The sequence below is a fragment of the Amphiprion ocellaris genome, chromosome 9 (assembly GCF_022539595.1).
Source record: "Amphiprion ocellaris isolate individual 3 ecotype Okinawa chromosome 9, ASM2253959v1, whole genome shotgun sequence".
Classification (NCBI taxonomy): Eukaryota; Metazoa; Chordata; class Actinopteri; family Pomacentridae; genus Amphiprion; species Amphiprion ocellaris.
This window is the reverse complement of record NC_072774.1, coordinates 27,285,130-27,299,893: the sequence shown is the minus strand read 5'-3', so window position 1 is coordinate 27,299,893 and position 14,764 is coordinate 27,285,130. Positions and strand designations below refer to the sequence as shown.

General features: G+C 38.9%; 1 protein-coding gene across 3 annotated transcripts in view; it reads left to right on the top strand.

Annotated features, from left to right (window-relative positions):
* ulk4 (unc-51 like kinase 4) overlaps positions 1 to 14,764 on the top strand; it is a 115,049-nt gene that overhangs the window by 61,822 nt on the left and 38,463 nt on the right. For all 3 annotated transcript variants that reach the window (XM_055013626.1, XM_055013625.1, XM_055013624.1), the window contains 3 exons: positions 964 to 1,069; positions 9,122 to 9,288; positions 11,790 to 11,891. In XM_055013626.1, coding sequence (XP_054869601.1) covers positions 964 to 1,069; positions 9,122 to 9,288; positions 11,790 to 11,891 — 375 coding nt within the window. The remainder of the gene's footprint in view (positions 1 to 963; positions 1,070 to 9,121; positions 9,289 to 11,789; positions 11,892 to 14,764) is intronic.

The window sequence follows — 14,764 nt, the reverse complement described above, 5'->3', positions numbered from 1 at the left end:
GTTTTGTGGAGAGTCTACAAAAAGATATTCTCCATTATTCACAGCTTTATGATTCTTAATTTCAAGAGTTGATCTGAAGGTGCTGTTATTAGTACATGTTTTTCATTGACAGTGTCCAAACACAGTGGAAATTCTCCAGAAATCCTGTGCTATGTCAGTCCACTGTGCCCAGCACACCCCTGGAATAATCACATCGACATTTGCTGAAGACTAGTCCATAACTACCTGCCTATATCCTATAAAAGGCACAAAGCCACAGCCAGCCTTCCAGGAATATTCACCAGAGAGCACATGTTTTTCTGCTTTCAAAACGTGGGGCTATGAGTCTGTGTATAGACTGATGCATACACTATAGTATGTATAATATGAATAGAACCGCGTCTGCTTTCAAAGCATGCATTGGTCTGGGCACGGGATTGTGGAAACCATGAATTGGTTTTAATTGTGCCAAACTCAAAAGTAGACAAATTTAGGCAGAAAAAGGTTCGGCAAACAGAAGGAAAACATGAACAATTCAAATAGAAAAACATATATATCTGAAGTTTCCAGTTTGGGGTTTGTGTGCAATTACATAAGTTTTAATACCTTCAGTATGTTAAAAGAGTTCATGTTCTCAAATCAAATTTAAAGCCAATTTAATTGTCATCAGTAATTGTGCATTTGTGTTTTCAAAACAAGTCCGTAACTCTGATGCCCCACAAGGACGCACACACAGAGTGCTATTATTTGTGTTGTGATAAAAGTTGAACATAAATGTGGCTTCATTCAGCATGAGCCATCATAGTGTTTGGAAGTTTACTACCTCTCCTCTGTTTGCATTTTCTGTCTCAAGTCACCACTAGTGTGATGTTTGGTTTTGTCTCTTAAAAAATGCTTCATAGAAAACCTTCAACTTTGGGCTACATGTAAAATGCAAAAAGGTTAAGGTCATCTGTAACCAAGTTGTCCTGTCTTTTTTTCCAGGACAACAATAGTAATGTCACCAGTGGGATGGTCCAGAATGCAGTCGTCTTGCTGTGTAATCTTAGCGGAGACTCAGTCGTTGATCAGCACCCACTATATCAGCAAGGTACAGTATATCTGCATACTTTATCAATGGAAAGAGGGAAGAAGCAACTTTCCTCTGATTTAAAGCATTCTTCCATGCATCTCTATCTTTCTTTGCTGTTCTTTTCACTGGTACTATTATTAGTAAGTGAGGTTAGTGAGTCCTCGAGGCCCATCTGTCATCGACCCTCCGGCACCTCTGCACATTGTTGTTGGTATCAGGTGTCTCCTCTGCTTGCATTAGTTATTGTTCTGTTAGCTGTTGACATCGTTTCTAGCCCTCCCTGCTGCAACGTAATGCTTATTCAGGTCAGAAACCCTGCCTCTGTGTCTGTGTCTGAATGTGACTGAGGTATTTGCTTTTCGTCCTTCAGCCATAGTGAAACTTAGTGATATTAGAATTTCCTGCCAATTGCAAGTGATTCCAGTGGATCCACAGGGAGGAGTCAGATGTTGTGTGGCCTTTTAGAAGGAGAACATTTTCAGGAGTTAATTTAGACCCATTACAGTACAGTAGAGTTAGTCTGGGATTAGGACTTTAATTAGAAGGAAGGAACAGTGAGGCACAAAGCCAAAGCATGTATAGATGCAGCACAAATGTAACATTACAGAATGAAGGCACTAAATTAACAATGCTTGCTGCTGTGTCTGTGTGTGTCAGATGTGTGCATATGCAAATGTGTTGGCTCCCGCAGTTCAGCAGTGTAAATGCTACTCTCAGCGGCAATGAAAACACAACACAATAATACTTGCTTTCTCGAGTTTCTATTTACAGACTGTGGGTTCATTTTGCTCTTTCTCTCCCTCCTTTCTACTCATCATTTTGTGTCTCTTTCTATCCATCCTTTCCTCTGTACACTGCTATCTACTATCAACCCCTCCTCTCCCTCTGTTTCCATTGGGTCAGCAGTGCGACACTTCAGTAGTCAGCATCATTATCATCCAATCAGCTCTCTTCTCAACAAGAAACTGTCAACCCAGCACTAATACTGGCCTGACAATTAACGCTATCTCCACTCCTCTCTTTTCCATCCTTTCCCACTCTGTCTCTCTTTATTTTGTTTTTCTCCTCGTATCCCTCCTTTTCACCTCCTATCATCCACTTTTCCAGTCTGCTCGGCCCCCATCTCGCACCCTCATTTCCTTTCCTTCCTTGTCACTGTTCCCAATTTTACCCTCTTCCCTGTCCTCTATTTTGGGCTCCTCTTCAGTCTTCTCTTCTCCTCTTCCTCCCTTGTTTTCATTGTGGTTCGCTCCAGATCAGTGTGGCGATGGCAAGAAGGAAGGGAGAGGGAGAGAACGAGAGAAGAGGCAAAGGGAGGAAGCGTGTATAATTGGCTTTTTAAGGTGTGACAGAGAGAGGAGGGGAAGGCTGGTGTGTGTGTCTGTTTGTCTGCGTGTGTGAGTGTGTGTGTGTGTGTGTGTGTGTGTGTGTGTTGGGAGGCGAAGAAATAGACAGTGAAGAAGAGCAAAATAGGGAGGTGGGTTTTTTGTGCTTGTGTGAATGTATTTGTGCTTATGTGTAAAACAGAGAGATGTGTGTGTGCATGTGTGGATGCAGCAGTGTAAGTGTGTGTGTGTATGTTTGTGTGTGCAAAGAGAGAGAGAGAGGAGATGAGGTTTATAATTGGGCAGATTTGCCTCCGACTGAGATAATACCCCCTGGGGAATGAAGACAGAGGGAGCAGAGAGAGAGACAGAAAAAGGGAGGAAGAACAGAACAACAGAAAGAAAAAGAAGATGGGAGAGAAGAGAGAGGGAGGATGATAGAGCCAGAAAAGGGAAAGAGGAGGTAAAAAGGGTAGCAGAGAGGTGACAGAGGGAAGAATGAATCCACCAAGAGAGAATATGGTGGATCTGGGATGGAAACAGAGAGAAGGAAAGAGATGACAGAGGAGAAAATGGTGGTTAAAATGAGTGGCAGATAGTGGGAGAGAGAGGTGAGAGGAGAGGAATAACTGGATGTGATCTCTAAACAAAGTTCTGATCATGGATAGCCCAGTTTTAATTTGAGAACTGGTAGCAGACTAACGGAGAAAGTCTAGGTTGCAATCTGATTATATAAGCATTTGAAGCCCAGGGTCCCTCTACTGAGAGTGAAATTGAGACCCATTTTGTAGGAAAACTGACAAGCACACTGCATGATTTAATAAGGAAGTGGACACATCTAGAGTATGTAGAGCATCTGAAACTCAGATACAGAAGCCTTCACTCCCTGGGAACCCCCTCAGTTTGGTCCTGAGCCGAGGTGCAGACAAGGTGTCAGTTAATTAAAGTACTGTTGTCCTTTAATTAATTAAAGAAGTCTACAGGGGCTCAGTGTGTCTTCAGAATCCTTGAAGGTCTTTGAGGTTCCTCTCAGGGTTTAATCCGTCACCAATTCTTGTTCTGTCTCTTGACCTTCCATAAGAAACTCACAGTAGTTTTTCAGGTAATTGCTTCTGTGCCGCTGTTATCTAGTTTCTGTGGAATTTGCATCTATAAATTGCCATTTGAAATTGGTTTTGGTGATTTCCCCAAACAGAGTCTGAACAAATTCTATTATGGTTCTTTCACACTGTGTCCATATGTGTCCAATCAATAATAATACCCCCTAGCATAATTTATACCACCAAGATCTGTCTTCCATATTAATGCTTTCATATTAACCAACACCCAGGAGGTCTCTGGACCGACAGTTTTGCATAATGGAAATCGATAGAACACTTTTGACAGTTAGTGTCAGATGTTTTTCAGTGTGTCTTAAGTTAGCATTGCATCTCCGGACACCGGTGAAAAAATATTGATTTGTAAACATTTGTAATATGAAGTATTTTGTAACAAGGCACGCATTTACAATTATGACAATCTGTCAATGTGGTGGTCTTTACCTTTACCCTTTCCCTGAACCTGAACACAATCTTGACCTAACTTTGTTTTGGTTTTTTTTTTGTTGTTCTATGAACTCAGTCCTGTCAGACCTTAAGCTTGGGGGTGATAGATCAGAGAATGTTATTTTTGCTACAGTCATATGGAATATTTTGGAAACACACAATCTGTATTGTCCAGGTTTATTTTTGGTACTTTGAGATTTTGTATGTAAAGTGCATTATAAATTAAAGGTATTATTATTATAATTACATATTTTTAGAGCAGATTGCAATCTTTTAGCAACATTTTTGAGGCTATCTGTGTGGTTATTCTCCTGTCGAGGCTGTTTTCTGTTGATGCATAAATGCTTAATGCTGACTTTACTGCAGAATACAATGGGAGTGGCCACCTTTAGTAGCTACAGAATGGAACCGAAAACTGAAAAACTACACATACCCAGGCTGTATCTGGCTGGGGACTGACAGGCTTTTAGGATCTTATTAACATGGAAAATCATTTAGATATTCAGCAGGCACATTAAGCACACACAGCATAGCATATCATCACTATATATTTTGGTGAAAACTAATTGATTTATGTTAACATGGCAAAAATCTCGTTCTTGAAATCATGTACATACAACTTGAACTGAATGAAAATTGCCTATTAATCATATGTAATCAGTTAAGTAGAGGTTTTTCTCTCCCCAGAAAACTTTACTTCTTTATGTACAGTAGTGTTCTGAGCCTTCCATTCTGTTGATTCCCAGCAGAACTAATTTTACAGTGATATATAAATAGATACTACTGCAAAGCATTGTAGGATGTCTATTTTTAACCTAGATAAAGTCAAAAATGCCAAAATAGGACAGCATAGTGATTTACGCTCATAAATTATTCACTCGGCCTTAAATTGAAGTAATATTTGTGGATATGTGACATTTTTAAATGTACTGTTCAGCACAGACTCAATGAGTCTGCGAGCTGCTGCCCCCTGAGTACACTTATCTGCACCTCCAAGTAAATACATTTTTGTCGGTCAAAGCAGTACTGCTTATTACATTTCACACAAACGCACACAGAGCTCACAATGGGAGTTCTGCCATACAATGAACACATTATACTGAAATATGTAGTGTTTGTGTTTGTGAACAACCTTTCATCAGCAATTTCTGCCACTTAAGAGTCATGATGTGTGATGTGCGCTACGATACTATGCACATGTTCAACCACGCTTACTATTTTTATTCTGTTTTCTGAGTGGAAGAGACATTATCTCAGCAGCTGACATTAATATTTAAATTATTTTTCATGGAACTTTATGAATTATTTGGTCTTAGCGCATTAACAACATGCTTCTATCTCCCTACTGTCAATAGTTTGGACAGTTTAATGTGGAAAGTGGTTACGAATGTGGACTTTAAAGCAACAATTTACTTTTATTTATAGTAAAGAAATGTGCAAAATTTTAAATTGGGGCCTGCAGCTGGGAAGACTATACTTGTCCTATGACTTTCAGATGACTTTATGGATTCTGTCAGCTAAGAGGAAAGTTTTTTTTTACAGCCTTCAAGCAAAAGAGAAGAATAAATAATGGTCAAAACTATGCATTTATCTGAAGCTGCGTAGAGACTGCTTTGCCGATAGTGATTTCGATCAAAATGTCTCTTTTGGTTCAAGTAATTAATTTTTTCATATTGCTGAGCTTTAATCTATAACTTCATTTTGCTCACCAGTCAGTCAAATGTTTAACATTATACTGGGAATGGACTTGGTCCAATCTGGGAGAAATATCAATGACTCAGTTAGCCCTAGTGTGTTAACTCACCAAATATGTTGTAAGTTTATCCCTGTAAAAGAACCGGTCTTTGTGTCTTTGTTCTGTGATCAATACAATACAAGAACTTTATTAATCCCTGAAGGGAAATTCAATAATGACCAGGCATGTTTTGATGAAACAGCAGGAATCATGGGTACGTATATACATTTATTCCATAAGAAATAAAAACATTTTAAAGTCAGCAGGTGGTTTGATGAGCATCAAGTGTTGCCAAAAAATTGAAAACACTAGATGCATTCGGGGACAATATTTGATAGGTTTCAAATTTCCCTGGAAGCAAATCTAAAGACTAGAGACTTGAGTTCTTTGGGAAGGTGAGGCTGTAGTGTAGTTTACCTTTGCCTTTGTAGCTTATTTAAAATCATTGTGTCATGTGGCCTTAGTAGTAGAAGTCAGCCAGTTGCTGTCCTGACCAATAACTAGTTCTAATATTCAGCAATTTTTCTTCGTTCATTTCTTTAAACTGGTTAGCGACACAATAAATTCACTCAAAAATGCTCCACTTTTGCTGTGATTCAGTCTCCTCTGATTGGTTACAAGTCACAGGCACTGATGGCTAAATGTTGGAAAGTTCTTTTTCAGGCAGATTACTGAAAAACACAAAAGCTCTTCAGTAAAGTTTTGTATTGCGTTTGTGTTATTCAAAAATTTTTGCACCAGCATTTTTGTTTTCACTGTGAACATTTGTGAGTTTGAAATACCCGTCTCTTTGATTGACACCCGATATTTAGGTAAATTGTGAACATTTTAAGGATTGTGCTGTGTAACCTAAAATGCCAATCCAGTATTGACAGATTATGTATAAAGTAGAAACAAAAAACTGATATATTGGTCTGTTTGTGCTGTACTGACTCTTCTAGTCAGGTGTCTCCTAATAACCACTGGTTATTGGTGTCTGAAGTGTCAGGAATGACTGTTTATAGTGATGCCAGCTTTTCTCAGCAAATAGTAGCAGAATCATTGTATTAACGTATGCATGCGCAACTATGTGGAACAGAGTTTGCATCTAAGTGGGACTATATTGTCAGATTGCATTAACAGCAGAGGAGGTCTTTGTTTGATTGAACCATCCAAAGTAGAGCAGCCTGTCTAATTAATTATGAGGCTGTTTGACAGAGTAACAGTATGTCTCACTGACAGCAGCCAAACTAAATAGCTTTCTAGTGTCTGCAGTATTGCACTTTCACTTACAAAAATAAACACATCTACATTCTAAATAAAGATCTGTTGAAATAGGAAAATAAAACTTGATGTATTTTCCCCAGTGAAGACAATGATTTCATACCTTGCTGTTTAACTTTTTCGTGCACAGAAATGGAAATGAAGGACAACTCTGAACTCACTGATGAGTACTGGACCAATGTGCATTTTTTGTAGTACATGTGAGGTGTCAACCTAGTCCAGGCAGAATCTATTCAGCGTTCACTTACAGAGATGTGTAGTCTAACTACATCACAAGATGGTTACACAGATTGAGCTGCAAAATGCAGAGAATCTTCTTTGTCATGTTAAATTTAATGTGCAGCGGGACATGGGTTTGCACTTTAGTAAGAGCTTTTTATTCACTGCAGAGGAAGAGTTAGGAGCGTCACGTTGCACACTGACATCTTTCTGAGGAGGGATGGAGTGAAGGTAGAGGGAAGCAAATGGGATGAAGAGAAGAACCAAATCTGTTGCTAGATTAACGTGTAATTGAGTCGTCTTTTGTTGCTGCTTGTGTTGACATCAATTTTTTTCGCAAGTATAAATTTAACCTGCACCTTCCAATTTCTGGTTAAATAGTTGAAGTTAATATTGAGCTCGTTTTCTCTGCTCAGTGTTGACTGACTGAGGAGGGAGCATCTCTCACAGGAGCTATCGATCCACTGTGTAGCTAAACCAACATCTGCGGTCACAGATGTTTTCTGAGGCTCAGCTATAATGTTATTCTTTACGCCTGCACAGACGTCAGAGAGAGAGTGAGATGTGTTGGTTGCTTTGATTGATTACAATCTATGATGTGAGTTATTGTTATTTAATAAATGTTCTTGTGAGCTGAAATGATTATGATTGATATTTTAGAATGACCATGAAGACTCTATGTTTTCTAATGGGATTCACATTTTATCATTATGATCATGTGTTTAGGATCATAGCCAGATTAACCCATTAAAACTTTCCTTTTTCCTGGACTTATTGAGGTCATTTGATTAGATTTCACTTCATTATGTAAAATCTACCATGTAAGCACCACGGCTTAGCCAGAGGCACCAAATTATTGTCTTATAATAGTTTATATTGTCACTTTATGTTTCAAGTTCCTTAGCAATTAATTATTAACCCCTAAAAAAATCACCTCTGTGTATCAAAGTTACATATTTGGAATTTTTTTTTTCAATGAAGATAATCTCTTATTGGGATCAAATGGCTCAGATGTAAATTTATAGGGTTGATTATTGAATTTTATATATATTTTTTTTATATATATATATATATATATATATATATATATATATATATATATATATATATATATATATATATATATATATATATATATATATATAAAAATATATATAGTTTTGTTGTTGTCTTCTTGTCTTCTTTCTGCTCCCTTTCATTGTAGTTTGGAGAAGTTTGTATTTACATTAATTTTTTTTATTTTACAAATGAATGAAATAAAGAGTAAAAACTAATTCTAGAATGTGCAAATCTATGAAAATCCTGCCTCAGTTTTCACTCACCATTCCCTGCTCATTGCAGCTCGAGCACACCGTCTCACCTTGGACTCTACTCACAATGACAACCTTTAATATTGGAGTAATTCAGCCATACATGTTTAAACCAGATTCTGAAGAAAAATAATATAATGGAAACCGTCACACTGCTAGCTAACAGGATTAGTCCTTTAGGTTTCTTATGTATGAAACTCACAAAGTCTGAATCTGTTTTTGAAGATGTCATTGGTACATTATAGTTTTAAGGTGGAAATACTCAGTCATGACATCGACTGCCTTTTCGGTCATTCTAGCAATAAAAATACCTCAGAGGCATGTTAAAAAGATAGATTAAATGCAGTATTTTCACCAGAGAGGGACTTTAAATTGCCAAAGAACAAAAAACATCTAGTACCTTAGGAACATCCTTTCTCCCCTCTGGTTCAGTAGTTTTCATCAGCACCTCGTGTGATTGACCATGGAAGAACTTGGCAAATGGTCAATCAAAACGCTACTTTTGCCAGGTTTATGTGACTGTGTGCACTGTTTACTGAATGCAACAGAACACAAAGGTAATATCTTTGAAAGACTACCAGGCTTGAGCTCTGCAATAACATAAGTCAGCTCCCTATAACAGTTCTTAGTTTAAATACAAGCTTCTCATCCAAACATGTTTTTCTCCTGCACAGGGCTTGTAGAGGTGGTGGTGAGCACCTTCTCAGAAGCTGCACTGATCCACCTGGATGGAGAGGGGCATGCTGGGAGGAAGGTCAGCCATTCTGTGTTGCAAGCCCTTTTGGAATTGCTTCACAACATCCTGAAGCAAACATCAACCATTGTCCGCGTCGCGCTGCAGGTTTGAACACTCAAATACATCTACGTTATGTCGACATGTATATTATGCAAAAAAATAAAAGAAAAAAAGGTCCATCGACACTCACCATTATCAGTGTGGTAGAGCCATGAGTGGAACTGGCTATTTTTTGAAACCCATTTAGGGTCCCTGTCTGATAGTCTGGGCTTCCCTTTAGGTTTTTCTCCTCTACTCTCATCCCTCTCTCCTGCTCCTTCAGTCTGCTCTCCCCCTGCTGTACTCTGCTCCCCTTCACTTTGTTCCACTGCTCCACCATGTCTAATGTACATCATATCTGATTACAAGTGTGAACACAATTTTTTTACCTAACCATCATCATTTATGAGTCAGTAAAAGGCTAATGATGCCTGACTTGCGCCATCTTCATCAGATGTCTTTCTCTTCTTAGAGAAATACTTGAACAAGCTCAAAATGCAGTCTGCAGTTACATCATGGCGTGTAGATATTAGCTTAATGCTATCAATTAGTTTACTCACGTTAGCAACACTGAGTTGGCTCCGGGCCCAATTAACTTAAGCTACCGATGTGTTACATAATGTTAGCTGGCCATCAGTATTTTAGAATGTCTATTTAACTTGTAAAATAGTTATCTGTAGTTAACCTTAGTAATCACAAGTACCCGACCCAGCGCAGCACTCTGATGTGAAGGTGGAGACATGTGGCAGTGGTATATTTTCAATTAAAAAACAAAAAAGAAGAAACAAATTTGAAGGAGCTGTGGTTAGGATTTAGGAATGGTGGCCTGTCACTCCTAAATAAATGTAAAGGAAACAGGGAAATAAGAACAAGAAGCTTTGTCCTGGTAACACAGAATAATTTCAGATCTAATGCATCAAATGAGTCTACTTGGCAACAATGCGAGAAGATTTTACTATCATGTTACAGGCTGTAATTAAAAAAAACCTCAAAAGAAAAACAATGCAAGCCCCTTCATCACATTCTTCTGTAGCATTTCATGTCATCAAGAACCTTACATCTGAAAACAATATCAGTATTATATATCCAATATGCTTACAAATATCATATGCTGTTACATAATTCCACGTGACACCAGCCCTCATACAGAAATCCCTGAAGAGCCACAGTGGCTGTTTTATGGTATTTCTGTAAGTTGCTGTAAACATGTGGTAGTTTATTGGCTTCATCATGTCACACTTGCCCTCATAGGTTCATGTGTTTCCCACATTGATTCACCATTATTTGCCATCTTCATCTCTGGTGAGTGCAGATTCACCAGCAGATTCACAAAGTCAACTTCCTGGCAATGTGGCCCTTGTATCATGTCCCTGAAGGCTGGTGTATGTGTGTGTTTGTGAGTGTGTGTGTCCCTTGATGTATGCAGTGGAAGCTAGCAGGTATAAGAAACTGCAATATTGAAGTTGTGGACTCAGGAGTAAGCGGATGAGGTCCTGAGTCTCTGGGACACACACACACAGGAAATACACTGAGGGGCCTGTCTGGCTTATGTCCCTGCGGCCTCATTATCACCGCTGGCTTTGTCCTCAGCTTGCCTCACTACACACACATAACACACTTTCACATAGGCGCACACACACACCAGCCCCCATCTCCCCATAGTGTGCACCCCAGCCCAGCACATACATATTAATGCCTGGACAGAGGGGTGAGGGGACTAAAGTGGAGGCAGGGTAAAAGACTGGGTGAGAGAGAGGGAAGGACAGCAGAGGGAGAAAGAAGGATGGAGAGATAGAAGGAGATGGAAAAGGCAGCAAGCAGAGTGTGCAGTGGAAATCAATTCTGCGAGAAATGCAGAGCTCATTAAAAAGAAAACTTCTGCCCAAACCAAATTCATTTGGGTAATAAGGTCTGATAAGGAGCGAGGACGTGACCAGACCGCTCTCCCCAAACTATTACTCAGTTGGTCAAGAGAGAGCAAGTCAGAGATTATATATACTACAGAAGAAAGAGAGAGCGAGAGAGCACAGCAGAGGAGGAGTGACTTTGGGAGGGAGAGAGAAAATGTGTGCCAGTATTAATCACATTATTCCACTGCTAATTGGCCTGAAGTTCCACTGTAGGCATGAACTGAACTAAAATAAGCAGAAGTGAGGCACAGAGGTGTTAGTGATGAAGGGCAGAAAAACACGAAGACGGAAGCCTTAACGAGATGCAAAAATAACTTGGTGTGAGAACGGAAAATGTTCAGCCTATGTTGTCCTAAACACACATCGTGGTAAAGAATGAAATAACAGAACACATGCAGGGGAAAAAAATTCCTCTCTCAGTCTATCAGTGTGTCTGTCTCAGTCTGTCAGAATCAGTCTTGGCAGGTCTCTGGATCCATCATTATTGACTGTCAAATCTCTATAAATGATTTAGCGTGTGTGTGTGTGTGTGTGTGTGTGTGTGTGTGTGTGTGTGTGTGTGTGTGTGTGTGTGTGTGTGTGTGTGTGTGTGTGTGTGTGTGTGTGTGTGTGTGTGTGTGTGTGTGTGTGTGTGTGTGTGTGTGTGTGTTTGCATAGAGCCAGAGGCTATCTTGTCCAGCACTGGAGACGGAGGCAGCAGAGAAGCTGCTTCTGGCCAACAGACCCCTGAGCCAGCTCAGCTCACACCTCATTCACATGGTGAGACCAACACTCAGACTGTGAATGTTTGTGTGTTCATGTAAATGCCTGACATGCATACATAAATATTTTCTGTTTGTTCCTGTGTGTATTTTTGTGCATGTTTAGATGCATCCCTGATACAGTGAGACAAACTGCGTATGTATGATTATTTATGCAAGAACGCGTCTGTGTGTGTCTATACTTGTCTGACTACTTTTGTGAGTTTTAAACAGTATTAGAGAGGACATTGTGGACAGTCCTCACTTTCTCACACATCTTCAGTGGGCTGTTTTTTAGTTAACACTTGGCTTTAGAGCTGATTTTAGAATTAGTTGAGGTAAAGGTTGGCTATAAATAGATAGATAAAGGATATGAGGCTAAGCAATGCATTATGAATATGAATGTCATCACAAGATGGCCATACAAATATGTGTGTGTTTATGAAAGAGAGAGAAACTAATACTGAAAGGTCTGTGTTATGTCAGCAATAAGTAACTAGTTAAAATTTCTCTATGTGAGGAATACTCAAGACCTCGAGAAAATCTTAGTCAGCAGGTGTTATTCTAGAAAAGTTCAAATCAGTTACTTAGTTTAAAAGTGACATCTCATGCAGTAGTTTTCATCTGTTGTTTCCTCTGTGCACCTGTGAGTCTAGCTGTGTTTCTATAATGTATTTTATGTCCATTTTAAAGCATTGCATTAGAAAAAGTTACTGCAAATAGCACATTTCAAAAGAATGTCCCCAGTTTTGCAAAGAAGTTTTTTACTCATTTAAAGTGGTAGTAGATAATGGTAACATCTTTTTTTTTAACGTAGGCAATGTTCAACTTACATGGCTCATCAGCTGTTTCTCTCATTGTCTTCACCTTTGGACGGCAGGAGACACCAGCTGGTGTGAAAAACTAATCAAACTTTTCCAATTGAAAACAAATGAAGATGTCTGTTTGTTTCTCTTAGATGAAGATGTTTTTCAGCTTTCAGCTATTTCAAAAGTTTGCCTCCAAAACCCTTGACGAATTGGATAACTGATCAGATAAAGGCCTGACGACGATCTTTTGCACTGAAACACAGACTTTGAACAGAACGCTTTAAATTACTTGGAGCCTACGAGTGTCCAGATCTTTTTCTAACTGTAGTTACTTTTTTTCTTGCACTTTCAAATTTTTTGGTTTTATTAAAAATGTTAAATTACAGCAAATCAGGGCGACCTGAAGGCTGAGTCATTGGGTGAATACCTCGGGATCTAAAAACTCCTCTGCAGCTGATTCCCTGTTTGACTCCCAGCCGCCTTGACCTGTGTCAAACAGCATTTCCCTCCTTTCTTTCACATTTCCTGTCTTTCTCTACTGTGCTATCTCAATGAAAGGAACTCATAAACATCTATATAATTTGATTAGTTTTGACCAACACCAGATAAATCCATTAAGATCAGTGACACCATCTTTCATGATGATCTGCAGCTTCCTTCCAGACCTAATGTGTCAGTTGTCTTATGTATTCCCACTATGTCCCACTGCACTGTAACACAGCAGAACCACTGATCCAGTTTAGTTCTTTCTTAATTATCATATCAAATATAGGTTTTAATGTATATTTCTATAATGGCAAGGAAGTTAATTGAGCAGTCCTACAGTAGTCTATCTTTTAAAAGACAATTACACAGACTCTGTGGTCTTATTCTTTCAACCAGTATATTGACTATATTACATGTGGTTTGAATATAGGACTATTTAAAAAATGCCTCCTGCACTTTGTGCATCTGTTCAATACAGTTGCTTATCTGGGTTTACTGAAGTAATTAATCTACAGTTATTACAAATATTAATCCCAGAAATCTGCAGTATCTGCAGGTGATAAAACAGAACCTGATGCAATCTGAAAACCAGGAAGATAAGACTGGTTGCAATCTTGGACTTTCTGCAACAGTGTTATCGCAGTAGCCATTCAAACATCCACACCTTCTGGCACTGTACATGCTATGGACGATTAAATATATGATTATATATGTGGTGCAAAACTCCCTCTATTCCTCTATCTGCACTCAGCATGTCAGAATAATGATTTTAGTAAACTAGTAAACTAGACTGAAAAATAATGGCATGTCTGAAACGACTGTTATATGGTGCATTTACTGCCATTTTACAAAAGTAGTTTTATGAACACCACTTTCTGCTAATAGTCCCACAGAGCAATATGCCCAGTTTTTTTAATACATGTAAGAATTACAGTTGTGTCATGCACACTAAATGAGAAAAAATGTTGTTTAAAATCTCAATTTACTGCTTACTATTAACCAAAGTATACACGAAGTAGTAAGTGAGTGAAAAGAGGAGAGATGTTCTTCTCTCCATAAACAATTTAACATGTTTTGGAGGTTATCACTGGTAAAGAGTGAAGGCTTTTCAAAATAATGGGGGTGAGAGGATGGAATGAGATGCAGGGAAGACAAATGAGAGAACTCATGCAAAAGAGAGAGGGAGCTGTGAAGCATCCTGTGAAGGGCAGAGGAGAAAGAAAGAGGAGTTGGGGAAGGAGAAGACGAAGGACACAGTAGTGGTTTTAACTTATACTTGGCACACTGAGTGTTGGTGGACTCTCAGTGTGTCTAAGAGGGTTGAGGGAGCAGCTGACACACCTCTGGCCTCTGAACAGCCTCTCTGCCCCAAGAGAGATTAGTAGGGAGAGCAGAGTGTTAATAAGAATCTGACATCAATAGCTTGTGCTAAAAACCAGTTCTGAGGACTGATGGCCTAGATATTGATGAATAGCATGCTAAGATATATTTGGTAAAGTGAATATTGTTGCACATACAAAAATATACAGTTCTAACCCTACCCTTACCCTAACCCTAACAATATACGGTTTACTTTATGGAAAATTTTGAATATAAT